The sequence below is a fragment of the Pelmatolapia mariae genome, linkage group LG16_19 (assembly GCF_036321145.2).
Source record: "Pelmatolapia mariae isolate MD_Pm_ZW linkage group LG16_19, Pm_UMD_F_2, whole genome shotgun sequence".
Taxonomy (NCBI): domain Eukaryota; kingdom Metazoa; phylum Chordata; class Actinopteri; order Cichliformes; family Cichlidae; genus Pelmatolapia; species Pelmatolapia mariae.
This window is the reverse complement of record NC_086241.1, coordinates 68879135-68907072: the sequence shown is the minus strand read 5'-3', so window position 1 is coordinate 68907072 and position 27938 is coordinate 68879135. Positions and strand designations below refer to the sequence as shown.

General features: G+C 43.8%; 2 protein-coding genes across 2 annotated transcripts in view; both read left to right on the top strand.

Annotated features, from left to right (window-relative positions):
- Positions 1-27938, top strand: part of LOC134644112 (interferon-inducible GTPase 5-like) — a 97562-nt gene that overhangs the window by 3840 nt on the left and 65784 nt on the right. The gene's annotated exons all lie outside the window — the stretch shown is intronic.
- On the top strand, positions 64-27938 carry LOC134644104 (interferon-inducible GTPase 5-like). Its single transcript, XM_063496826.1, has 5 exons — positions 64-110; positions 19427-19991; positions 23669-23859; positions 24474-25044; positions 26749-27938. Exons 2-5 carry the CDS (start codon positions 19442-19444, stop codon positions 27369-27371), a joined length of 1935 nt encoding a protein of 644 aa, XP_063352896.1. The 5' UTR covers positions 64-110; positions 19427-19441; the 3' UTR covers positions 27372-27938.

Genomic DNA, 27938 nt, shown 5'->3' with positions numbered 1-27938 from the left:
GTAAATTTGAACCATTTCAGGCATTTGTCCTCTACAGGACACCGTAGTTCAAGTTTCTCATTTGCACGAGCACCATCTCGACTCAGTGTTTACTGTGATTGCTTTGCAAGGTAAGCACTGCATCCCGCATGGGTTTCGTTTAAAAATAAGTAAATTTGTAAACTGTCGATTGTCAGGTCCCACTGCGCACCATTTCTGCATAGCGTGTGGTGCATGCACTGTTTCAGGTCATCTCCCGAGTCGGTATCCTGAAAGAGATTCTGACTGCCCAGGGCACGTCAGTCATGTCTCGCACACTAAAAGAATTGTTTGAATTATGTGTATTAAATCTGTTCAGACCAGCATTTACCACCTTCAGACTGAAGGGTTGGTGGAGCGGCTGAATAAGACTTTAAAGTCCATGATTCATAAGTTCATTCACGAGGATGAACACAGTTAGGATCACTGATTAGACCCTCTGTTGTTTCCAGTGCGGGAGGTGCCCCAGGCCTCCATGGGATTTTCTCCCTCTGAGTTACTGTTCAGCAAGAAGCCGCAGTGGGCGTCAGACCTCATTAAAGAAAACTGGGGGGGTTCAAGCCTGGTGAAAGACGAAATTCATTACATCTTGGACCTGAAAGCAATGCTGCACAAGCTGAGGAGGTTGTGACAAGAACATTTGCTCCAGGCCAGGAATGTACAACAGAGGGGCTAGACTCAGGCAAGTGAGTGAGTGGGGGACGTTGACTATGAAGTAGTATCTAGTATTTAAGTAGTGAGGTCAGACAAGGGAGTCACACAGATAATATCACCTCGACCTCCTTAAAGCATGGAGTGAAACTGAAACCTCTTCTCTGGTGAGCCTGGTCAAGGAAAGAGATGAGTTGGGGCTGGAGGTGCAAAATTCCACCATTAACTCCTCCCTCCATTGTGATGACCATCTCACACAAAGAGTGAATGTTGCTGCATTGTAAGAGAGTTTTGCAGATGTGTTCTCCACCCTGCCCAGCTGGATGTCCAGGATGCCTCTCATAATGTGCTCCTGGTTGTCAGCAGGCAAGAACACAGTTCTGTAAAGTTCACAAAATTTAGTCTAAGTAGATACAAGAGGACTGAGAACTCTTAACTACTTCATGGTTCCTTAGCTGAGAAGTTTGGTAGTTTTCTGAGGATCTGGGTGTCTGTTAGGTCTAAGGAGGTTTTATAAGCTTTAACAGACTGTAGCCATATTAATTAGCTCCAGTGAATCTGAAGGGGATTGGGATAGAGCCCTGGCAGACTGAGGGGGCCAGGTGCCGAGATGGATTGATCTGTTTTGTCTGTGAAGGTTCTCAGTCATCCAGGTCATCGTAGTCTAAGGATGACCAGACGCTTTTCTTTCCAAGCTCCTTAGATTGATCTGTTTTCCTGTTAGGTAGACTTGGCACATATGGAGTAGAGGAAGCCTGAGGAAAAGGGTGAGTAACCTGGGCAGCTGGTACTTTTGGGACTGGTCTTTTGTGTTGAACCCACTGCTCCAAAATATTCCTCTGGAGGTCCAAAGATTCATGCAGGCATTGCTGGAGCATATCCACCTCTGCTTGTAGACTTTTCACCTTATGCCCAAGGTCTGCAGTATTGTGTCTGGTAGTATTTTGGTTTGGAAGTAACCTAAACTCTATATCATTACACATATCAGTCAAGTCAGGATGAGAAGTCATAATACACACTTATCAGAACCTAAATCTGTATAATGTAACAGTTATGTTGAAATCAACTTCAGTTCTGGTCACACAAAAATTATCTAAGGAACGTGAGTTCTTAATTTTAGCAGTGAATGTTTTATATCACTTTGAAACTTGGAGGTAGAAGAAGTAAACACCCTGAACCAAAAGTGTTTAGCTGCCAAATAGATGTGAACTTATGAGTAACTTTGCACGAGTAGCACTTTTTCAAGACTAATGCACTTAAAATAGCTTCCTAATGAGAACCATCAAGCCAGTGAAAATCAATAATGAAGTAGTTTGAAATATCCTTTCTTTTCTTTTTGTTTTTTTTAAATCACACTTTATGAATATCTTCCCCTTATTTTGTTGTTATATCAACCCATTCAATCAGAAGCTAAGACTTTTTACATATATATATACAGTGTTGGGGAGTAACGGAGTACATGTACCGCCGTTACGTATTTAGAATACAAAATATGAGTAACTGTATTCCGTTACAGTTACCGTTTAAAAAGGTGGTATTCAGAATACAGTTACTTTGTTGAAATAAATGGATTACACGGCGGTACTTTCCTGTTTCATATTGTCGCGGGTCAGGATTGTTTGGGTTTGTTTGACAGCTACGTTGTTGTTCCAGGCGGCAGCGTTACGGTTGCCATGGTTACAGGGTGACGCTCTCTCTCTGCGTGTTTCCTGGGTGAGAGAGCGCTTTTTTGTTGTTGTTGTTGTGCTAAGCTAAAAGGCAGAATGCTACAGGCATGGCCCTAAAGAATGTAGCCTCATGGGCAGTGTAGTCCGTGCTGCAGCGAGAATGGACTGCCATACACGTTATGTGTCTGTGAGCGAGGGAGGGAGAGAAAGGAAAAGTACGAGCTGTCACGGAGCAAAAACGGGAGCTGGAAGCATGTAAATATAATAATAACCACTGCAGCCAAGAAGAGTGCCTGACGAGCCCATTTGTAAGTAAGCTATTGAGACTCAACTGTACACTGTGTTCGTGTTTTCCTCTGAAACAATAAGTTCCGTTGGAGCAGCCTTTCAACGCCTCTCTCTGTCTCTCGCTAGCAAAGTTGACCCAGACAACAAAGTAAAGCTAGTTTTCAGCTATGAGCCCGACACGAACCCGACGTATTAGCCAGAGGTCCCTTTACTACGGTTCGGAGCCGCGGACCTTCAGTAACAGTAATAAATCACAGCAATAGTACATTCACGTAGTTGTAAACAGCATGATAATATATTAAGTAATCCAAAGTATTCAGAATACGTTACCCTCATTGAGTAACGTAACGGAATACGTTACAGAATACATTTTGGGGCATGTATTCGGTATTCTGTAATGGAATACATTTTAAAAGTAACCTTCCCCACACTGTATATATATATATATATATATATGTATATATATATATATATATATATATATACACTCACAACTTCAATTTGTTTTTTTCTGGTAAACTTCAAACTCGTGTCCTGTGATAAAAGTTCCCACTTGCAGAGATTGTACGGATGAAGAAAAATCCATCATTAGCTGCTTGAAGATACTGCACACGAAGATCCAAGAGAAGTCTTCTCATATATGAAGCAAGCAGTGTTCATTCAACCTGTAAGGTTACTTTGCGTTAGGGAGGTAAAGATAGGAGGTCCATCTCAGTCCATACGTCCATGTGCAAGCACACTTCTCCCACGCTCTACAGAGGGCAGTGGCACATACTTGTGACATCACTAAACATTAACTTAGGCTGTCTTAAAGAGACACCACACAATTGCTACTGTTACAAGTTGTTTCCTTTTTCCATTGAGCTCTGTTGATTTCATTTCATTTAAACTGCTTGATTTTCTGGCACAGAAAACATAGTACAATTTTTTAATAGAGTTGAGAGCATGTTTAAAAGACCAAGACAGAATTTGAATTCATTATGAAAGCCTGATGCTTAGCCTTGTTCACCTTACCTGGGTCATCATCAATCAGGGCCTTACATAGTTTCTGTCTGATTTATCAGAGTCTTTATTTAAAGTAGTGTGCAACTCAGAAATAATTATTGTGGATCATTTTAACATCTATTTAGATACTAAAAATTACAGCCTTAACATGGCTACATAGTGTGTTGTTAGACTCAATTGGCTTACCAAAGTCTCAGAGTGACGCTGAAAAACTAGTTCATGCATTTATTACTTCCAGGCTGGACGACTGTAATTCATTATTATCAGGAAGTCCTAAAAACTCCCTGAAAAGCCTTCAGTTAATCCAAAATGCTGCAGCAAGAGTCCTGACAGGGACTAGAAAGAGAGAGCAGATTTCTCCTGTATTGGCTTCCCTTCATTGGCTTCCTGTTAAATCCAGAATTCAAAATCCTGCTCCTCACATACAAGGTCTTAAATAATCAGGCCCCATCTTATCTTAATGACCTTGTAGTACCATATCACCCTATTAGAGCACTTCGCTCTCACACTGCAGGCCTACTTGTTGTTCCTAGAGTATTTAAAAGTAGAATGGGAGGCAGAGGCTTCAGTTTTCAGGCCCCTCTTCTGTGGAACCAGCTTCCAGTTTGGATTCAGGAGACAGACACTATCTCTACTTTTAAGATTAGGCTTCAAACTTTCCTTTTTGCTAAAGCATATAGTTAGGGCTGGACCAGGTGACCCTGAATCCTCCCTTAGTTATGCTGCAATATTAAATTGCAAGTGGAAAAAGGATTTTGAAATGCAGTTTTCGGAGGATGCAGCCGACGTTTTGGGACACAGCTAGAGGCTGTATCCCAATTCAAGGTCTGCAGCCTTAAAGGCCGCATTTTAAGGCCGATTACGCCACAGCGACGCGATGAAGGCTGTCCCAATTCGTCGACTCCTTCAAATGCGGCCGACAAATGCGTCCTTCATTTCCCCGAATCTGAAGGATGGGTCGGGTGTGTCCTTCGTGGCCCACCATATCCCAGAATTCATACCGCGGCCCAGCCAAATTTCAGCTGCCAACAATGGTGGCCGCTGCTAAGTTTTAAAATTACTCTTATTAATCTTTCTGGGTCACAAAATAAACTTTTAACAGCTCTTTCAGCTCCGAACCGGCTCTTCAGGTTGTTTTGTTGCTTTAATTAATTTATTATTAACAAAAATATAAAATTATGCACAAAAGGAATTACTAATGTAAAAAAAATGTTTATATATAAATATATACGGTGGCCCCTAGAGACAAAACACATACAAACTCCAAAGCACATTTCTAGCGTTAACTGAACTTCCAAAACAGAGCTACCTAGAGCACTTAAATTACACAATTGAAAGTTTGTGTATTTATACACAAGCACTCATATATATTCAAATAATTAAAAAAATGTTCATTTACCTGTTATTACCACACACCAAATCTGGTCGTTGGTACTTCCTGGCTTGTGTAGCCTCCTGGAGCACTTCTGTTGTGTTTTGTACATGTTTTGGAGTTTTTACGTGTTTTGGAGTTTGTACATGCTTTGGGGTTTGTACGTGATTTGTCTCTAGGGGCCACCGTAAATATACTTTTATTTATTCACTCCACATAAAATGTAATAAATAAATCATATAATACAAAAACCAACTATTCACATTTCAACTTTTAACTATTTAAATTTTCAGCTGTTTCCTTTTAAACAAATTTAGAGTGAAACAACACAGAACACTGCAAACCACAACACAATTAAATATAAATTAAAATATGAAAACAAAAAGAAGATGCACATTCTCTGTCATATGGGCCTGCATGAATAAACTTTCTGAATCCTTTATCATCTGCAACTGAAAATAGTTGTGGATGATTACTATACCTTTCTAATGTGACGTTGTTGTCCCTGGCTCTCTTTCTCTCTCTCTCTCCCTCCCGCTCTGTTCCTGTGCTACTGCCAGTGTAACTACCGCCCCTCCCCCCTCTGCCCAGCGCAAAGCACAACGCTCGCGTGCGGAGTGAAGCAGAAAAAAGTGCGAGGGAGAGAGAGAGGGTGAGAGAAAGAAAAAAAACAACAACAACCCACGGCTCTCAATAAGGAGCCGGCTCGCGTTGTTCACTTCAAAGACCCGGCTCTAAGAGCCATTTCGTTCGTGACCGACACATCACTAGTTGCTAAGGGGGTCTGAAAACTCGCTAAATATAGCGGCAAAGTCGCTAATGCTGGGCTTACACTGTGCGATTTTTGGCTCATTTTGAGCCAATTTTTCAGTCGTGCGACCGTTATAGGGATCGGCCCGAGTTTCGCCTTCATCGCTTCGTATACATGGGGTAACGAGAAGCGATTAACACCTCACTACCAGCTCCCGATCATCAATCGTTTGGTCGTAAGAAAATCAAACCTGTTTGAAATCCTGCCGGCCGTCGTTAGGGTGTCACTGCAGCCTCTCACATTGCGCACGCACAAACACAGAAATGAAAGTGAAAAGATGGAGCAGCACGGCAATGCAGCGTGTGATCTGGACACAAGCGATGGAGGCATTGCTGCTCAATCTCAGCTGCCCGGTCAAAGTTCCCTTTCAGTCGATTCACTCGGTACAACACATAAGTATGGGATATCACGCCCTCGCGTGTCTTGGCTGAAGAAACCTTTATTCACGCCTTTAAGGCAGATGACGTGTGATGACATGCGCACAGCCCCGCCTGCACATATAGCCGCTGTCATCACCGTCATCCCTCAGTTCTTACGCTCTTCACCTCGCTGAGAACACCTCTGCTGAGTTGGGCTAACTAGCTGTTGCTAGTTAGCTCCGTTGTCTGCCGACTTGAACTTAGCTTAACTGCCCCTGTTGGTGTTAGCCTCCACCGCGCTGTTGGTGTGTAGGCTGCCCGCGGAGCGCTAATTTCAAGTTTTCCCGTGCAGCGTTTTGCTTCGCGTTTTGGAATGGACTCCAAACCGAAGCGAGCAAAGCAGAAATCTTCTGTTCGCCCCTGTCCTCAGGGATGCGGTTTCTCTTTGCACGACAGCGACCAGCACGATGCCTGCCCTGTCTGCCTGGGGATCGTCCACGCTAGGAGACCGTTGACGGAGCCCGAAGCCTGTGCGTTTTGTCGCCAGCTCCGGCGCTCGACCCTGGAAAGACGGGTGACGTTTGTGGAAAAAGTGCTGGGACGCTCGGCTGTCGCACGGCATGACCCTCTCCTTTCCGAGTCTGGAGCCCCGGCTTCGTCCGACTCCGAAGACGAGGATTTTCCGGTCGATGTCCCCGCAATTAGCTGGGCTGACCACATGGAATATGTTGACGGGTTAGCCGATGACGAGCCGGAACCATGCAGGAGCGCTGACAGGCTTCAGCCTGGGTTGAAGCCCGCCAGCACTCCCCAGGAAGACGATGACGTGCTGGTCATCGGCCTGGACATCCATGGTTTGTCGGAGGATGAGCAGGAGAGCTCATTGTCGGGCCAATGTGCTGCCGCTGCTGCGCCGGTCGGCCACGATGACACCTCTCTTTTCTCCCTGTTTCGCCGTGCTGCTGAGAAGCTGCAGGTGGACTGGCCCTCTCCTCCGCCAGCTCAGAAGCCGTCGCGGTTCGCGGGTTTTTTCCTCCCACCGGAGCCCGCAACGGCCAAAAACTGCCTTCCCATGTTCCCAGACTTTGTCTGCGAGCTAACAACATCATGGGACAAACCTCTGTCTACCCGCGTCACTGTGCCCGGCTATGGACAGTACATGGAATTGGACGGCGCCGAGGGGGCTGGCTTAGCTAACCCACCCCCTATGGAGCCGTCTCTGGCTGCTTATCTGGCCCCGTCCAATAACCATGGTGTCGGCGGCCCCGCAACTCTGGCGTCCAGGCACTGCAGATTCTCTGCTTCGCAGCTAGAGAAGATTTATCGGGCTCAGGCCGGCACTGCTCGCGCCATGAGCTCCGTCACCATGCTCCAGACGTACCTCCGTGCGTCTCGCTGTGCAGCGCTCTCCCTGGGCAGAGGGATGGCTTCGACAGTAGCGGCGCAGAGGCACCTGTGGCTGACCCTCTCTGACGTCCCGGATAGGGACAGAGCTGTATATCTGGAAGCACCAGTGTCTGCGGCTGGGTTATTCGGACATTCACTTGAAGCCATTCAGGCTAGATTCGATCTGAGGAAGAAGCAGACAGAAGCTCTGCGCGACATCATCCCCAGACGTCAGCCGAAACCCAAGCCCACAGCTAGCTCTCACAGGCCCGCCGTTCCTCTGCCGACTGGCAAGAGACCGGCGCCCACTGCTGAAGTGGGTGTGCCGCCAGCGAGAGCACATCCTCCGGCCCGAGCTCCACGCCAGTCGGCCTGGAGCAAAGGCCCACCCTCGGGCCCCCGGCGGGCCCAGGAGGAAGAAGCCTCAGCCCTCCTAGCTGTGGTTTCGAGTGGAGAAGGGGTCCAGCAGCAGGGAGACGCTGTTTTTACCCCTCTGTTGCCGCACAAGAGGTGCCGCTTAAGTTCTGTTCAGGTTGTCAGCCCCAGAAGGCGCTGCACTTTCCTAACACTGTCTCCCAAGCACAAAACCCCTGCAAACAAAATGCCTCAGGTAACTCCCTATTAAGGTGTGTTAAATGTTCAGGTGACCACATCGAGTGTTCCCGCTGTTTTTCATTGTTGTGCCCCAGAAAAGGTGCCTCCAACAAAATGTATGAATGTACATGTTTCCATGTTACAATCAATAAAGAGTGTTGTTTATTCTCAAACAATCACAAATGCTCAGCCTGCGGGCAGAATGAGGCAGGTCAGGCAGGTGATGCAGTTCCCTGCAGACACACTTGGGGGCGACAACGCCCCGCCGACGGTGCTGCAGGTCAGCCGGCTGGCTGCTCACTTCCCTCAGTGGCGCGCTTGCGCCCCCTCTCCGTGGGTGCTGCGAACCATTGCCATGGGTTACCGGTTGCAGTTCCGGGTCAAGCCGCCTCGTTTCCAAAGAGTCGTAAACACGACTGTCAACACCGAGGCGGCCATGATACTCAGAGAGGAAATAAAGGCGCTATTGCAGAAAAGAGCAATACGAGTGGTCCCCGCTTCGGAGACAAACAAAGGTTGGTACAGCCGCTATTTTGTTGTTCCGAAAAGAGGGGGAGGGCTTCGTCCCATCCTCGACCTGCGGGTCTTGAACACGTATCTACGAACGTACAGGTTCAAGATGCTAACACTCAGACAGCTCTTGAATGCAGTCGGCCCGGGAGATTGGTTTGCAACAATCGATCTAACAGATGCTTATTTTCATGTGGCTATACACCCGAAACACAGGCAGTTTCTGAGGTTTGCATTCGAGGGCATAGCCTACGAATACCTAGTGCTGCCGTTCGGGCTGTCGCTCGCTCCTCGCACCTTTACGAAATGTGCCGAGGCAGCGCTAGCGCCCCTCAGAGAGAGAGGCATCCGCATCTTAGCCTACCTGCACGACTGGGCTCTCACAGCTTGCTCCAGAGAGCAGGCGGAGACACAGCTGTCTGTCACACTTTCAGACACTGGGGTTCTCTGTGAACTTTCAAAAGAGCTCGCTAATCCCGAGTCAGCAGATTTCTTTCCTCGGTTTGGAAATATGCTCTCTTTCCAGCCGCACACGTTTGTCGGAGCACAGAGTGGCCGCGTTTCTTCGCTGCCTCGCTCAGTTTCAGCTGGGACCCAGACTGCGTTTCCAGACGATATTAAGCTTGTTGGGTATGATGGCATCTATGATCGCCGTAGTGCCACTTGGACTGTTAAAAATGAGAGCGTTTCAACGCTGGACTCTCTCTCACCGTTTGTGTGCATCGCGTCACCTCTGGAGGAGGCTGCCAGTAACCGCGTCTTGCATGCTAGCTCTCCGTCCTTGGAGGGAGCCCAGGCTGCTGCATCAGGGCTCTCGGATTGGGAGGGTGTTGTTTCGCAAGGTGGTGTCCACAGATGTTTCCCTAAGAGGGTGGGGAGCGCTGTGCGAGGGTGCATCAGTGAGAGGGATCTGGTCCGCAGCCCAGCGCCAGCTGCACATTAACCACTTAGAGCTGTTAGCAGTGTTCTTAGCTCTAAAGCATTTCCGTCCAGTCCTGGAGGGCCAGCATGTCTTAGTCAGGACGGACAATTCAACAGTGGTGTCTTACATAAACAGGCAGGGAGGAACACGCTCTCTTCCCCTGTTGCAGCTGTCTCGCTCTCTGCTGTTATGGTGCAGTGTTCATTTTCTGTCTCTGAGAGCCACCCATGTCCCGGGCCACCTGAACCTGGGGCCGGACCTTCTCTCCAGGGGGGGTCCTCTGGTGAGAGAATGGAGGTTACACCCTTTAATAGTGGCTCAGATTTGGGATCTGTTTGGCGAGGCACAAATAGATCTTTTTGCTTCCAGGGTAAATACTCACTGCCCCCTGTTCTTCTCCATGATCGACCATGATGCACCCTTGGGCTTGGACGCGCTAGCGCACCAATGGCCAGACGTGCTCCTGTATGCATTTCCCCCAGTGGAAATGATATCTCCAGTTCTAGAGCGAGTGCGTCGGCATTCCCTCTCTCTGATTCTAGTGGCCCCTTGGTGGCCCACAAGGTCATGGTATGCAGAGATAATCAGCCTGCTAGCAGCGAGTCCTTGGCAGCTTCCTCTCCGCAGGGATCTCCTCTCTCAGGCGGGAGGAGAAGTGTTTCATCCGCGCCCAGATCTGTGGCGCCTTCATGCTTACCTGCTGAGAGGTTAAACTTGATTGCTAGGGGTCTGCCACCTAGTGTGATAGCGACAATTAAGGTTTATTTAGCAGCTATATCTGCTTGTCATATTGGCTTTGACGGGGTGACACCAGGTGCACATCCCCTCGCCATACGTTTTCTGAAAGGAGTTCGCCGGCTGAGACCCGTGCTTAAGTCCAGTGTCCCTGCTTGGGACTTGTCTTTGGTGCTGGAGGCCCTTTGTAGCCCCCCGTTTGAACCCATTGAGTCTGTGGATATGAAATTTCTTTCATATAGGACTGCATTACTTCTCGCTTTGGCTTCGGCAAAGCGACTGGGTGACCTTCATGCGCTGTCTGTGCATCCCTCCTGCACACAGTTCTCTCCTGATGCCCAAAGGTCGTATTGCGTCCAAATGCTGCCTATTTTCCCAAGATCATGCCTGCATTTTTTAGCTCAATGGAGTTGAGTTGCGGAGCTTTTGCTCCCCTCCTTTTGCATCTGAGGAGCAGAGGAGGATGCATTCTCTTTGTCCAGTGCGTGTGCTACGCACCTACATTGAGCGCACTCAGAATGTGCGTTTATGTGACCAGCTGTTTGTCTGCTTCGCCAATCCGAATAGAGGTAGAGCTCTGTCCAAACAGAGGCTGTCCCACTGGATTATAGAAGCTATCTCACTGGCATACGGCACCAGAGGTCTTGCTTTGCCCCAGGGGGTGAGAGCTCATTCCACCAGGGGGATGGCAACCTCATGGGCTCTTTTTAAAGGTGTGCCTGTAGCTGATATTTGTGCGGCAGCTAGTTGGGCATCGCCGCACACTTTTGTGCAGTTTTATCGGTTGGACGTTACAGCCGCTTCGGTGGCTCATACTGTCCTTTCTGCTGGGTCTACCGCTCACTAAGGAAGTGGTGGTCCGATTCCGGTTCGGTGGCTGCTCTGCGGGGCGTGTATATATGTCCAGGGCTCTAGACTAACTTTTTGACATGGGCGCACCGGTACGCCTAACTTAAAAAATTTAGGCGTACCGGCACAAAAGTTAGGCGTACCGGCACAAAGGTTAGGCGTACCGGCACAAAAGTTAGGCGCACTCAAATTTTTCAACCGCTTCGCTTAACACCGCAGTTTTACATGTGCACCTTCTTTGGGGGGAAGTCCATACAGACAATATTCATTTCTAAATTATTAACTAACAATCGTGTGCTTAAAGTGCTTTGTCAATATTGTAGAAAATGTTAAACTTAATCATCATCTTGGTTCCTCTGACGACCTGTTTGCTGTTGCCTGCTGCTGAAAGGCAGTGGGGAGAGGGGACACGTGGGCAGTGCATTTATTGCAGCATAAAGTGTGTTTTCTGGATACACTGCTGCTTTTTCAGCATTCAAAGATTGATGGCACCATGTCAGAGCTGGCTATGAATTTCAGACGGATCAGGCCTTAACACAAAAGTTATCAACAGTTCTTTTCATCTTTTCTTATTACCCACACCTACATCCACTTCTCTCAGGCCTAGGCTGCTCACTAGGGCTGGATATCATCACTGATTTCTATAATCCATTCGATTCCGGTTCTCAAAGTCCTGATTCGATTCAATTTAGAAATATTATAATTCTGATCATTTATCAGCACTGATACATGTGAGACTTCATCAGAATTGTGAACATCACAGCAGATGCCTTTGTGTCATAGTAACTGAGAATAAAACACAGAAAAACATGAAGGAGATTTTCCTGGTCTGGCTTTTTATAGCAGATAACCTTAAAAATATTCTGCAATATTCTGCAATTTTGCATAATTTTAAGGAGTTTAAATTTCTTCAGTATTAAACAGCAGAAATTAGGCTTTCTTGTCGGACGTCATTTACATGAAAAAAGAAAAGACAGCGCTGTAAACAACGGTAGACTGGTGGGTAATAAGCGAATGAATAATCCAGAAAACAGAGATGGGAAACTGTTCTTGAAGTACACACAGGGAGCTGTGTAGGAAGTGTAATTTTTATCGTGGTGGAAGCAAAACAGCAAAAGTCAGAGGGAATTCATGGCTCGGCGAATTTTGGTTGGAGAGACAAAACCTGCAGCTCAGAATCAGCGCAAAAAGACGGAAACACAGCGCGGACCCGACGCATCAGAATCGCTAAGCTCCGACAGCGTGTCCGTCTGCGGGCCGTCCGGTGAGAAAGCCGAGAAAGACAAAGCTGATTCTGATACGTCGGGTCGCTCTGTGTTTACGTCTTTGTGTGGAATCCGTTAATGAATTGATATCGCCTTATTAAAGCTACTCACCTCCCTCTTCTACCTGCACTTTCCACTGGACCACGGCCAATCAGAGAGGTCCCGCCCCTGACTATCTCTGATTGGTTTAGTCCACGATAGGGGCATAATGTGTGTCTGTTGTTGACCACATGGAGAGTTGCAGAGATTTTTTTTTTGTTACCCAAACAGGTGCGACCAAGTGTTGGTAACAGTTGGTCGCACCAAATGTTTTTTTTTAGTCGCACCACGGAAAAATTTGGTCGCATTTGCGACCAAATTGGTCGCACTCTAGAGCCCTGATGTCCCATACTTATGTGTTGTACCGAGTGAATCGACTGAAAGGGAACGAATAGTTATGTCTATAACTTCTGTTCCCTGAAGGAGAGGAACGAGGTACAAAACAAGGTGGCCCCACTGAGCAGTTTGGCTCGGTGAAGAGCGGCTATCGAACTGAGGGATGACTGTGATGACAGCGGCTATATGTGCAGGCGGGGCCATGCGCGTGTCATCACACGTCATCTGCCTTAAAGGCGTGAATAAAGGTTTCTTCAGCCAGGACACGCGAGGGCGTGATATCCCATACTTATGTGTTGTACCGCGTTCCTCTCCTTCAGGGAACAGAAGTTATAGACATAACTATTCGTTTTTCATTAGCAGTTTAGCAAAGTTGATGGTGGTGATGTGTGTGAGTGAAAGACAGAGAGAGAGAGAGGGACAGATTGTGTATGATAAGCTTCATGTTATGGACGCACAGTGTGAGCACTCAGGTCGCATTAGAGCATCTGGCCGTATAGTGTGAGACCCTGCATTCTGACCTATGAATTTCTAACCCCTGAGAGTCAATCGTACAGTTTGAGCAGAAGCTGAATAACGCGACTGAAAAAAATCGCAAAGTGTATGCCCAGCTTAAGTTGGCAACACTGCTGCTTTGAGCTCAGCTCTCTGTACACTGTTATAAATGTGCCGGAAAACCAACCAATCACAGACTTGGAGGCAAAAATTCTGATGGGCTGTTTTGGTCTCCAATCAGCTCGCTAGCTACTGTAGCGAAACCCAGGCTACAGTTAAACCTGTAGTTAAACCTTTACTTAAAAAGCATCTCTAGACCCAGCTGTCTTAGCTAATTATAGGCCAATCTCCAACCTTCCTTTCATATCAAACATCCTTGAAAGAGTAGTTGTCAAACAACTAACAGATCATCTGCAGAGGAATGGCTTATTTGAAGAGTTTCAGTCAGGTTTCAGAGCTCATCACAGCACAGAAACAGCTTTAGTGAAGGTTACAAATGATCTTCTTATGGCCTCTGACAGTGGACTCATCTCTGCGCTTGTCCTGCTAGACCTCAGTGCAGCGTTTGATACTGTCGACCATAATATCCTATTAGAGCGATTAGAGCACGCTGTAGGTATTACAGGTACTGCACTGCAGTGGTTTGTATCATATCTATCTAATAGACTCCAATTTGTACATGTAAATCACACTGCTTTGGCTCTGTGAAACCTTTATAGAGGTGGGTTTTGATTATTGATTTATTGATTAAAATCGATTCTAGCTCGGATAACATGATATTGATTCATTAAAATCCTGAATCGATTTTTTAATATAAATTTATTTTGCCTGAAACGCCAGAATCTCAGGTTAAACCTCACAACATTTCAACAACCACCAAACAGCTAAGACAGTAAATGAGAGCAGGAACACGGATTCTGCACAAAGACATAAACACAAAGCGCGGAGCCGCCGAAACATCAGAATCAGTGAGATGTCGCCTTTCTCACCGACGGCACGGACACGGTCGGGGCTGAAAGCCGACAGCTCGCTGATTCTGATGTTTCGGCGCGTCCGCGCTTTGTGTTTACGTCCTTTTTGCTCTGATTCAGAAGCTGCAGGTTTTATCTCTCTCCAAACAATAATGACTGAACCTGCAGCAAAAGAAGATCCAAACTACGCTTCACATAAACATCGTCATGAATTCACTCTGAGCTTTGCTGTTTTGCTTCCACCACGATAAAATCACACTTCATGCACAGCTCTCTCTCTCTCTCTCTCTCTCTCTCTCTCTCTGTACTTCAAGAACAGTTTCCCATTTAAAAATCTGTTTTCTTCATTATTCGCTTGCTTGTTACGCACCAGTCTACCGGTCTTTACAGCGCTGTCGGCCGCTGTTTTTTCCTTTTACTTACTTCCGAAATGAAAGCCTCGTTTTTGCTGTTCGATACTGAACAAATTTAAACTTTTTAAAATTATGCAAAATTGCAAAACGCTTGGCTGTGTCTCTAATAAAACCGCTGTAACTTTGCTCTGCTTCACTTCAGCAGCATCAGGTAATGTTCAGATGTTAATGGTTTTCTTTCGTTTTTGATCTACTGTAAAATATTTTTATAAAATCACAGGCCAGGAAAATCACCTTCATATTTTTCTGTTTTATCCTCAGCTACTTTGACACAAAGGCATCTGCTGTGATGCTCACACCTTTGATAAAGTCTCACAAGTGTCAGCTTTCTTTTTATAGATATAAAAATATGGAAATGTACTGATGCATGATCTGAATTATAATATTTCTGACTGTCTGAGGCAAAATTTCCCCGATTCAAATCGAATCAAATCGTAGATTGAATCGATTCTAGAAATCAGTGACGATACCCAGCCCTAAACCTTTGTGTGTGAAGAGAAGTCACCCTGTGGCCTCTGGGAAGTTTTCTAGGAAATTATTAGTGTGCCATATTGACTGTGTGATGTTAAACTCCTTTGTTTCCTTCATAGCTCCTCGGTAGAGCTGGAGGATATAAGATTTTTTCATATCACAATATGTTTTTTTCATTTCAGGCGATAACGATATATATCACGAGATATGCCAAATAACTATGTTTGTAAGATTTAAATGTGCCGTTGCCCACAAGTAAAATGTGAAATAATCAGCAGCTTGTTTTGATTTAAATATTTATTTCCCATAATAGGTTCAACAGGGCAGATGTACTTAAGGAACATGAGACTTTAGTTTCAGCTAAATAAAGGCAAATATTGCAAACTACACAAAAGGCAGCCCATATGACAAAAAAACTAAAAGACATAGAGATTCCAGTCTTGGTCGATATAGTGGGCAGTAAGGCTCAGGTAAGTTTCTGACGTGCGACTTGACCACCTGGGCTTTACACAGAGTTTCTCTCTGATTTCTCAGACTTTTTATCTGATTTAGTGCTCAACTCAGATAAAATAATTATTGTGGGTGATTTTAACATCCATGTAGATGCTAAAAATGACAGCCTCAAAATTGCATTTAATCTGTTATTAGACTCAATTGGCTTCTCTCAAAATGTAAAAGAACCCACCCACCACTTTAATCACACTCTAGATCTTGTTTTAACATATGGCATAGAAACTGAACATTTAACAGTGTTTCCTGAAAACCCTCTGCTGTCTGATCATTTCCTGATAACATTTACATTTACAATAATTGATTACACAGCAGTGGAGAGTAGACTTTATCAAACTAGATGTCTTTCTGATAGTGCTGTAACTAAGTTTAAGAATATAATCCACCCACTGTTATCATCTTCAATGCCCTGTACCAACATAGAGCAGGGCAGCTATCTGAACGCTACTCCAACAGAGGTCGATTATCTTGTTAATAATTTTACCTCCTCACTACGTACGACTCTGGATACTGTAGCTCCAGTGAAAACTAAGGTCTCAAATCAGAAGTACCTGACTCCGTGGTATAATTCTCAAACACGTAGCCTAAAGCAGATAACTCGTAAGCTGGAGAGGAAATGGCGTGTCACAAATTTAGAGGATCATCATTTAGCCTGGAGAAATAGTTTGTTGCTTTATAAGAAAGCCCTCCTCAAAGCCAGAACATCTTACTATTCGTCACTGATTGAAGAAAATAAGAACAACCCCAGGTTTCTCTTCAGCACTGTAGCCAGGCTGACAAAAAGTCAGAGCTCTACTGAGCCAACAATCCCTTTAACGTTAACTAGTAATGACTTCATGAACTTCTTCAGAAATAAAATTTTTATCATTAGAGAAAAAATTACCAATAATCATCCCACAGATGTAATATCGTCTACAGCTACTTTTAGTACCATTGATGTTAAGTTAGACTCTTTTTCTCCAATCGATCTTTCTGAGTTAACTTCAATAATTACTTCCTCCAAACCATCAACGTGTCTTTTAGACCCCATTCCTACAAAACTGCTCAAAGAAGTCCTGCCATTAATTAATTCTTCAATCTTAAATATGATCAATCTATCTCTAATAATTGGCTATGTACCACAGGCCTTCAAGGTGGCTGTAGTTAAACCCTTACTTAAAAAGCAATCTCTAGACCCAGCTGTCTTAGCTAATTATAGGCCAATCTCCAACCTTCCTTTCATATCAAAAATCCTTGAAAGAGTAGTTGTCAAACAGCTAACAGATCATCTGCAGAGGAATGGCTTATTTGAAGAGTTTCAGTCAGGTTTCAGAGCTCATCACAGCACAGAAACAGCTTTAGTGAAGGTTACAAATGATCTTCTTATGGCCTCTGACAGTGGACTCATCTCTGTGCTTGTCCTGCTAGACCTCAGTGCAGCGTTTGATACTGTCGACCATAATATCCTATTAGAGCGATTAGAACATGCTGTAGGTATTACAGGTACTGCACTGCAGTGGTTTGTATCATATCTATCTAATAGACTCCAATTTGTTCAAGTAAATGGAGAGTCTTCTTCACATGCTGAGGTTAATTATGGAGTTCCACAGGGTTCAGTGCTAGGACCAATTCTATTTACATTATACATGCTTCCCCTAGGTAGCATCATTAGAAGACATAGCATAAATTTTCACTGCTATGCAGATGATACGCAGCTCTATCTATCCATGAAGCCAGGTAACACACACCAATTAGTTAAACTGCAGGAATGTCTTAAAGACATAAAGACCTGGATGGCTGCTAACTTCCTGCTTCTTAATTCAGATAAAACTGAGGTTATTGTACTCGGCCCTGAAAATCTTAGAAATATGGTATCTAAGCAGATCCTTACTCTGGATGGCATTACCTTGGCCTCCAGTAATGCTGTGAGGAACCTTGGAGTCATTTTTGACCAGGACATGTCCTTCAAGGCACATATTAAACAAATATGTAAGACTGCTTTCTTCCATTTGCGCAACATCTCTAAAATTAGAAATATCCTGTCTCAGAGTGACGCTGAAAAACTAGTTCATGCCTTCATTACTTCCAGGCTGGACTACTGTAACTCATTATTATCAGGATGTCCTAAAAACTCCCTGAAAAGTCTTCAGTTAATCCAAAATGCTGCAGCAAGAGTACTGACAGGGACTAGAAAGAGAGAGCATATTTCTCCTGTTTTGGCTTCCCTTCATTGGCTTCCTGTTAAATCCAGAATTGAATTCAAAATCCTGCTCCTCACATACAAGGTCTTAAATAATCAGGCCCCATCTTATCTTAATGACCTTGTAGTACCATATCACCCTATTAGAGCACTTCGCTCTCGCTCTGCAGGCTTACTTGTTGTTCCTAGAGTATTTAAAAGTAGAATGGGAGGGAGAGCCTTCAGTTTTCAGGCCCCTCTTCTGTGGAACCAGCTTCCAGTTTGGATTCAGGAGACAGACACTATCTCTACTTTCAAGGTTAGGCTTAAAACTTTCCTTTTTGCTAAAGCATATAGTTAGGGCTGGACCAGGTGACCCTGAATCCTCCCTTAGTTATGCTGCAATAGACGTAGGCTGCCGGGGATTCCCATGATGCATTGAGTTTTTCCTCTCCAGTCACTTTCTCACTCACTATGTGTTAATAGACCTCTCTGCATCGAATCATATCTGTTATTAATCTCTGTCTCTCTTCCACAGCATGTCTTTCATCCTGTTTTCCTTCTTTCACCCCAACCGGTCGCAGCAGATGGCCGCCCCTCCCTGAGCCTGGTTCTGCCGGAGGTTTCTTCCTGTTAAAAGGGAGTTTTTCCTTCCCACTGTCGCCAAAGTGCTTGCTCATAGGGGGTCATATGATATGATTGTTGGGTTTTTCTCTGTATTTATTATTGTGCTATCTACTGTACAATATAAAGCGCCTTGAGGCGACTTTTGTTGTGATTTGGCGCTATATAAATAAAATTGAATTGAATTGAATAGATGTAGTAGCGAAGAACGACACAGTTTGTAGCTCCTTCTCAACAGCCTCATGGTGCTCTCTATATAGCTTTGGAAGCGCTGTCTGAGAGAAATGTTTATGTCCAGGGAGTTGGTAACGAGGATCCATTACCTTAATTAGCTGCTTGAATCCTTCATTTTCGACTGTGTTTATTGGTAGCACGTCTTTAGTAAGACAGTAAGCTATGGCATTCGTTATGTCGCTATGTCTCTTAGCTTTTTTGTCATATGGTAAGACGCTGGAGAAAGCCGACTCAAATGACTGTTGCTGCTTCGCAGGGATTCCCCTGGTTGTTTTCGATGACGAATTAGCGCTTTCAGTCAGAGATTGAGCGTGCTCTAGTGGGTGGCACTGCTTCAGGTGATAAAAAAGGTTTGTTGTATTTCCAGACTTCGTGGGAACATGCTTTCGGCACAATTTACAGTGCACGCTACTCTGTTTTTTGTCAGACTTCAAATAGCCAAAATACCTCCACACTATGCAACTTCTCTGGCCTTCCTTTCCGGCGGCTAGTTTAATTTTTCTATCGAGAAAATGTTATTTCGCAATACATATCGTTATCGTTCTATCGCCCAGCTCTACTCCTCGGATATTATGGCAGTAGACCTGCAAGGAAATTTTAAGAACTTTAAATTTTCTTTTAAGACCATTTCAATACACTGAAATGGTCTTGACATCATACAGTTTTGTATGTTAACTGAAAAAAAAATAGGTATTATTATTTTTCTAATTGTGTAAAAACTTTCAACATCTCTCTTACTGCAGTTATCGAGGATCAGGATGGCTGTTCAAACTGACTGTAAATCAGTTACAAAAGAAATTAAAGCTCTACAACTCCATCACAAACCATCAGCTGTTGGAATGGTCAAGGAGCCACTGGGGATGGATGACATCACACTGAATATCGCCATCACTGGGGAAACTGGTTCTGGCAAATCCACCTTTGTTAATGCCTTCAGAGGAGTGATTGATGATGATGAGGGAGCTGCTCCTACTGGTGTTACAGAATGCACCATGGAGGTTAAAGAGTACTTCCATCCAAACTATCCCAATGTTAAATTCTGGGATCTTCCTGGAGTTGGTACCCCAAATTTTCCAGCTGACACGTACCTGGAACGTGTTGGATTTGAGAAGTTTGACTTCTTCATCATCATCACGGCTGTTCGGTTCAAAGAGAATGATGTGAAACTCGCTCAGGAGATTCAGAGGATGAAGAAAAAGTTCTACTTTGTTCGCTCAAAGATTGATGACGATATAGATGCTGAGAAAAGAAAGAGTGACTTCAGTGAAGAGGAGGCATTGACAAAAATCAGAGACGACTGCGTTCAAGGTGAGTGACCTCATTCAGATGCAAAATAACACAGGTCTAAAAAAAATTTCAGCTGCATGAGATGTCTTTGTTAAATGTTATGTTTTTTATGATGCTGAATCCAAAAATGATCTCCATGTCCCTCCATCACGTACAGTTTCTTTGCAAAACATGAGGAGCTTACATTAAAAAAAGCACAACAGCGATGAAAAAAATCAATGTTTTATTACAATTAACCATGCATAGTTGTTCTGAGATTCATTACCTTTGGCTGTGAACAAAATAAACCTGTTGGGACATGATCATCTGATTTCTTTATACCGCCAAACACAAGAACACCCCCCCCCACCCCCCCACCCCCTAATTTCTATTTGCATTTTGCATTAATTAATGTATGAAATTATTATTGGATATGTTTTTTTGACTCAGGTATAGGATACCAGATTTCAGTTTAAAAAGGGAAATTTTTATGTTTAATAAAAACTAAAAGCATTTTGCAAGAAAACCTGATAAGATGGATTTTTTAAAATATTTTTCCCGGTTTCAGTCAGTAAAATTCTATAAGAAACAACCAAAATTTCTCTTTAGTTTTTTGGTTGTACACCTGTGTGATTTGCACCTGAGGTCAGTTTCTGGATTTAATGATGGTGTTAGTTTCAGCTGCAACTGGACAATAAAATAATTTAAATCTGCTTTGAGGAAGTTTTATTATACTGAACACTAACTGTGTGGCTGGAGGATGTACTGCTTCTGTACCTTGCAGTGTGATATCAAAATTTGTTTACATCACTCAACACAAGCAGAACTGCATTACTGCATGAAGAAGACACATCTCTGTATAGTGACAGTTCTTATGATTTAAACAGGCAAATGTTCAGCATTCAAACTACAGGTGAACAATAGTCAAAGACAGATGTTTCCCCGTTATGTCGATATCAGTACACACCTACACAGCATGTCAACAAACCGTGAAAAAAAGCCACAGGATATTAAAAAATACATGAATGATTACAGGTAAGGGTCTCTATATGTTAGTATTCACAAAGGGTATGTTGTGACTTATCTTTACAATTACAGTGGTCCCTCGCCATAACGCCGTTCACCTTTTGCAGCTTCGCTGTTTCGTGGATTCTTTTAGTGCAATTTTTCATGCTTTTTTTTATTTTTGCCTGTCCCGTTTGGTTCTTTTGCCATCAGAATTATTGTCTAAAGGCGAAGAAAGATGCCCAACGGATTTACTTTACCAAATGGACCATCCCAGCCTTGCCGTAATGGTCTATTTGATTCACCTTTGCTTTTTTTGTTTATTTTATTTTCATTTGCTGAACACGGGATAGACTTGACTGGGGAAAAGAAAAGGGAGAAAGAAAGAGGGAAAGAAAAACAGTGGGGAAGAAGGACGGTGATAAAGGGCAAAAAACAAAAACTAACAAAACAAACAGACAAAAAAATACATATATCAATCACCTGGATCACCTGCTGAGAAAGAATAAAGAGAAAACAAGCAAAGAAAACGAGAGTAATATAATAAACAACATCATCGCAATGATCTATGTGAATATAACAGTAAATACTAAATGTTAAACATTATTGTGCAGCACGTAAGATCGACAGCGCACAGTGTGCTTTGAGGTAGGAGCCAAAAAGGGTGTAGTTTGTGTGTGTGAGCACCTGTGTGTACACCTGTGAGCATGGACGCGCTTGTTTTTGAAAGGTTCCTTCATGTAATGATCTGCTAGAGGGTGTGGGGGGGCCACAGCCCCGTCCTCCAGGGCATGAAGCAGGTATGGAGGAGATCAAAACTCCAGACATCCAGAGGCCCTCAGAACACAAGAGACCAAGGAAGACCAACAGAGGGGCAGCCGCGCCGCTATCCCAGAAAGAGCTGAGGAGAGTCCCAGATGAGGGATCACTCAGCAGCCGCGGAGCAGAAGCCAGGGGGGGTTGCAGTGACGTGCCCGTGAGCTCTGCCGGCAGCCAGCTGTGCCTGAGTGACCGAGCCCCAGGCCGAGAGGCCGAGGGCTCCCCACCCCCGAAGGGGCCCAAGCGAGCCCCAGGCTCCAGGCCCCGACAAGCAGCCACCAGGAGTGAGCCGGTGGGTACCTGGACGCCCATCCCCGGACACAAAGAACCACCAACGCACCGATGTCTGAGGGCGTCTGCCACCGGCAGGGGAAGTGGTGGGGGGAGATAGGCCTCCAAACCTTGGAGGGCCTGAGATGTCCCCAGAGAGGTGGCGTCTGATACCCAACCTGACATATAGACACAGACAAACAGGCACACACAGATACAAACATCCATTCCCACCCTCATGCTCTCATAAGCAATTACTCAACACTCAACCAACGTGGAGACAGACATAAAGAGACGCTGTACACACAATCACACTCCCCAAGCGTACTCTAAGAACCGGGTCTAGGTACCCTTGTGCCCAGACCCAGGTGGTGTTACCCTTTTCCCTGCGGTGGAGAGAAGCAGACTGCCCCGACTCCGCAGCAGCAGGGAGGCCCCACATTCCAGACCCCAATTGGACGGCCAACTCCTCCTCCCAGCCCCCCCGCCCCAACAGGCTGCAGAGAACGGGGGTGTGTGAAGACTCCAAACCTCCCTCCACCCGCTCATATGTAGTGTTGATGCATGTGTGTTCTAAGGTGCATTTAAAACCCAGGAGCGCATGGAGCTACCTGCCAGAGAGCAGCAGGTAAGCGCATAGCCCTCCTGATAGCCCTCAATGTCTACGTGTATTTAAAATTGAGAGGTGGGCAATGACGCCAGGGGTGAGGTTGTACACCCTGATGGTCTTCTGGATGACGTGTAGCGTGCCCACCCCCAAGGTCCTATATGTATGTGTTATTTTATTTTATTTTTTTTACAAAGGTTTGAACTTTGAGAGTTTAAACAAGAGAGAAAAGTGTGAAACTGTTCATGCCTGTCTGAGAAAAGTGTATAAAGTGTGTAGTGATGGGTTTTACAGCCTTAAACCATCTAAAATAATTGTAAAAAAAATAAATAAAGCTGGCTACTTTGCAGATTTCACCTGTCGCTGGTTATTTTTATTTACATAACAGCTGCGATAAATGAGGGACCGCTGTATACAAATACTGAGAAATTTCAATCCTTTCTCGCTTTTGCTCTGAGGCGTGAGGGAAAAATATTGACAAGTCAATGAACATCATCTACAGATATACTCGGTAAATGCCCAAGACATCTTGAGAAATGTAAATCGCCGCTTGATTCGTCGATTTGGTTGACTTTTTTGGAAAACCCGACCGTAAACAAGACAAGAATATCACACCGGAAACGAAGCGCCCTGCAGGAGTTTTCCCACCGGAAGTAGCAAATGCTAAGGTGCACATAGTCTATTAAGGTTCTTCTGCACTGACGTCATCTTTGAGTTCATATATTACTGTTGTCAGACCCCCTCTATTCCCTCAGTCTCCCCTGAAAAATCACACACTCAGCCTTCGTGGGATTGTATATTTTTTCTTGTTGCCTGAAATAAGCTGTTTTGGGGCCTTCCCTTTTAAGGCCACTTCCAACCTCTTTGCTCTGATTGGCTGCCCCTCGTTAACAGAATGTTGGAACAGCAGGTGGGAGCTGAATCAACTGATAATTCTTTGTAACTAATAATAAGAACAGCTAGCGTTTTATATTTTCTATTTATGATCGTCACAACATGTTTTCCTTCTGTGACACAGGAGTCAGAGGACTGGGCATCGAGTCTCCACAGGTCTTCCTGGTGTCCAGCTTTGAGCTCCACCTGTACGACTTCTCGCTCTTACAAGAGACCTTAGAGAGAGAGCTCCCTGAACTCAAGAGAGATGCTCTGCTGTTTGCTACACCCAGTGTCAACCTGGAGATCATCAGCAAGAAGAAAGAAGCTTTCAAGGTAAGATTGTATTGCTGCTGTGTTTAGGATCATTGTCCTGTTGATCAGTTTGCAGTACCTGGCTGCTGCTTACCTTAGTAAATCCTGAGGAAGGAGAACTGAGAAAATGTTTTTCTCATGACTGTAACTGTGGCCTGTGTGAAAACACACTGATCAGATCATTGGCTGCTGCTTTAAATCCAAACTGTGACAGGCATCATAGTTTTAGGTTTCAAACATTTCCTGTAACTTCACACAGCATCTCAACTCAGACTGTTTTTACACACTGTGTGCTGGTCTGAGCTGGGATCATTTTCTTTCCAGCCTAATAAACATTTTGTTTTTTAACTTTTCAATTCAGAGATGAAAATGTCAACCACAGATTTATTTTAAGCCCATTTCAATCCAATACAAATATTTCAGTCCTCTGAGACAGAAAAAAACTAAATATTAAGAAATTAATTGTGAATCTCCATAATTTGGCTCCAGCTTGTATTTAAGATATTTTATTTTTTTGTGTAATTATTTAATTGTTGAATTTTAGGCCAGTTGTATGTATAATGTTAGATTGTGATAGTTGCATCTCATGCCTCTCAAATTACAAAAATAAATTTTGTCCTCTTTTGCTGTTTCAGACTTTAAGTACAAGCACAGACGACCAGTTTGGATTTGCATTAGTTAAAGAAGAAATTAATGAAGCTCTGCTGAAGAATGACACTGCTGCAGCAGCTGCAAAGATCACTGAGTTAATGATGAAGGAGAAAAACATCAGACTAAATATCGCCATCACAGGAGAATCTGGTTCTGGTAAATCCACCTTTGTTAACGCCCTCAGAGGACTATGTGATGATGACGAGGGAGCTGCTCCTACTGGTGTTACAGAAACCACCTCAGAGGTCACACCGTACCCCCATCCAAACTATCCCAATGTTATGTTATGGGATCTTCCTGGAATCGGCACCACCAAGTTTCCAGCTGATAAGTACCTGGAGCTTGTTGGATTTGACAAGTTTGACTTCTTCATCATCATCTCAGCTGATCGCTTCAGAGAAAATGACGTGAAACTCGCTCAGGAGATTCAGAAGATGAAGAAAAAGTTCTACTTTGTTCGTTCAAAGATCGACAACAATATACGAGCTGAGAGAAGAAAGAGAGACTTCAGTGCAGAGAGGACTCTGACAGAGATCAGAGACGACTGTGTTAAAGGTGAGTGTTCAGTGATCATTTATCCCAGTGTGAGATGAATTTCTGGATGTGTTCTTTAAAAATGTTCACTTTGAGGCTGTGTGTGAATGGAATTAACTTTATTTTCTGTTGTTTGCATCATCGCATACTCAGAAAAATTACAAATTAATTTGATTATCAGTAATCACTGAAAGGAAGCCGTATGAACTTTATTTGATGTTTCAAGTGTATAAAGTTATTTAGATCTGTCCTCCTGCAGCTGCTGGAGAGGTCAGGCTTTTATTGGACAGTTGAACTTTATTAGTGATTTTAAATTTGATTCTTTTTAATGAATCGAGTTTGAATGAGTCACTCACCAAAGTGAATCGGGTTTTTTGAGTCATTTGAGTCACTGAGTCAGTTGACCAGAGAGTGCAAAAAATACATTTTCACTCAAACTTAATTTGTTTCTCTTTTCATGTAAATCCTACTGCTAAGATGAGTTATAGAAAAATAAAAACAACTATTTTTATAGAGCTAAAAAGAGCAAAAGAAAAAGATTTCTAAAGGGAACATTTATTTTAATTTTATTTTATTAGTATTTTCCTCAAATGTGTCAAATATGTATTTTCTCATCTAAATGTCCACTGAGCCGTGAGCCAGGGGGCGGTAATGCTCCTTAACATTGGTTGCCAACCAAGAAGAAGAAGAAGAAGCTGTGAGCCAGGAGGGAGGGGGTGAGTGAGTGAGTGAGTGAGTGAGTGAGTGAGTGATTCGCTTACGCTATGATTCAGCACAGGGAGGGAGGGGGTGAGTAACTCAAATGTGCTGTTAGCATGTTAGCAGAGCGATGCTACTGTGAACCGAGGAGCTATTGTTGTGAGCTTCTACTCAGGGTTTTTTCTTCCAGTTCAGAGCAGAAATGTTTTTGTTAAGAAACTAGCTGTTGTTTATTTCCCCACAATTTTAATATATTTGTACTAATGAAATTAGTTTGCTAACAGCAACAGGGATGAGTCAGTGAGTCAGTTGGGCTTGTGAATCATGATTCATGAGTCAGTAAAGTGATTCTCGAGTATTGAACGATTCGTTCATGATTCGTGCATCACTAAACACTACACTGAACACTCATTAAATGCACTGCTCCTGTCTCTTTCAGTCTGACACCAAAATTTAGGATGACAACAGATTTTTAATTTAGTTATTCATTTTTGACTGACAAGGTAAAATTATCAGTCCAATCAAATTCATTTGTTGGGTCAACAATGTATACATATATAAGTCAGTTTTATCTCCAGTTTTTGTCTCCATCAACAAACATTATACTTTAGTTGTTTGATGTTTCTTGAAGAACAGCTGCCTGCTGCTGTTAATCTCTAACTCGATGTTTGTTTGGTATTGTTCAGACTCTCTGGGCTGCAGTTTCTCTTCATATTAATCTTACATTAAAACACACTCTAATCATTCCCATGACAAACAGCAGCAGATCGGATCCAAGATTGTTCTATGGAAATGGCTTTTACACATACAATAATAACAATAATAAACAGTAAGTGCAAATTACATGGCTAATGCAATGTAAGTATCCCAAAAATAATATTCTTTGACCTACACAACTAAACTATAATCCTTCATAACTCTGTAGAGTCAGAGGAGTTAATGAATCCACTGATAGGAAAGCCTAGTTTTAGATGATTTATTATTTCATACTTAATCTTCACACTGTGTGTTTCTTCTGTGACACAGGTCTTCAGAGACAAGGCGTCGAGTCTCCACAGGTCTTCCTGGTGTCCAGCTTTGAGCTCCACCTGTACGACTTCTCTCTCTTACATCAGACCTTAGACAGAGACCTTCCTGCACACAAGAGAGATGCTCTGCTGCGAGCCATGCCCAACTTCAACCCAGAGATCATCAGGAAGAAGAAACAAGCTCTGAAATCCAGAATAAAATATTATGCCCTTGGATCTGCATCTGGAGCAGCTGTTCCAGTTCCTGGTCTTTCTATTCTTGTTGATGCTGCTTTGCTGGTTGGTGCTGTCACAGAATATGTTCATGCGTTTGGTCTCGATATCCCATCTCTGAAGAGACTTTCTGCCAGAACAGGTGTGTCATACGCTGATCTGCGTGCCGTCATCATTTCACCACTGGCTGCAGCAGAAATACGTATACAGCTCTTCCTGAAGGTGATAGTCCAACTTGGGTCCGTGGCTGCATTAATTGTAGCAGAGGAAGTGTCCAGATTTATTCCATTTATTGGAATTCCAGCAGCAGCGGGTCTCTCTTTCACCACAACCTACAGAATTCTGAAACTGATCCTTGATAAGCTCGCTGAAGATGCTCTGAGGGTGTTTGAAAGAGCTTTAGTCTGAACACATCAGTGTGAATTTGAAAGTAAAAGATGAATGAAACTTAAAAGAGTTCAAATTAAATTAGTTTAAATCATTAAATATAAATATACTGAAACCAAATCATGTTGCAGCTGCACATTTGAGCCATTATCCTACTATAGCTGATAAATGTATCAGAGGCCTCAGCAGGTCTCATTTCTTCTCATCACATCAATACAGGAACAAATGTGATGTTATTATCCAGATATAACCTGCTTAGAAGAGCTTTGTTCTAATCCTTTGTCTGATTTGGTGACATCATCACTATCAGGTGATGTGATAGTTACTCCTGAAACATCAGCATCTCAACTTCTTTTGTTTGATTTACTTTGTGATGAAACTCTTTTATTATTATATCATCGCTTACAACTTAATAAATACTTTTAATGCAGAGTGTTTGAGCAGAGGTGTGTAGAGCTGAAACTGCTCTGTGGTGTTTTTGTCCTGTTGACTGTAGATTCTGCTGAGAGTTCACTGCCCTCCAGTGGTCACAGTCAGGAACTACCACACAAATAATACAGATATGAATCCAAATGTTTATCAGTGTTA

Excerpts from the sequence above, each read along its gene's own strand:
- LOC134644104 (XM_063496826.1), top strand. The coding sequence starts at position 19,442 with ATGGCTGTTCAAACTGACTGTAAATCAGTTACAAAAGAAATTAAAGCT. Across the intron at positions 19,992-23,668 it reads CAGAGACGACTGCGTTCAAG|GAGTCAGAGGACTGGGCATC; the intron begins GTGAGTGACCTC and ends TCTGTGACACAG. Across the intron at positions 25,045-26,748 it reads CAGAGACGACTGTGTTAAAG|GTCTTCAGAGACAAGGCGTC; the intron begins GTGAGTGTTCAG and ends TCTGTGACACAG.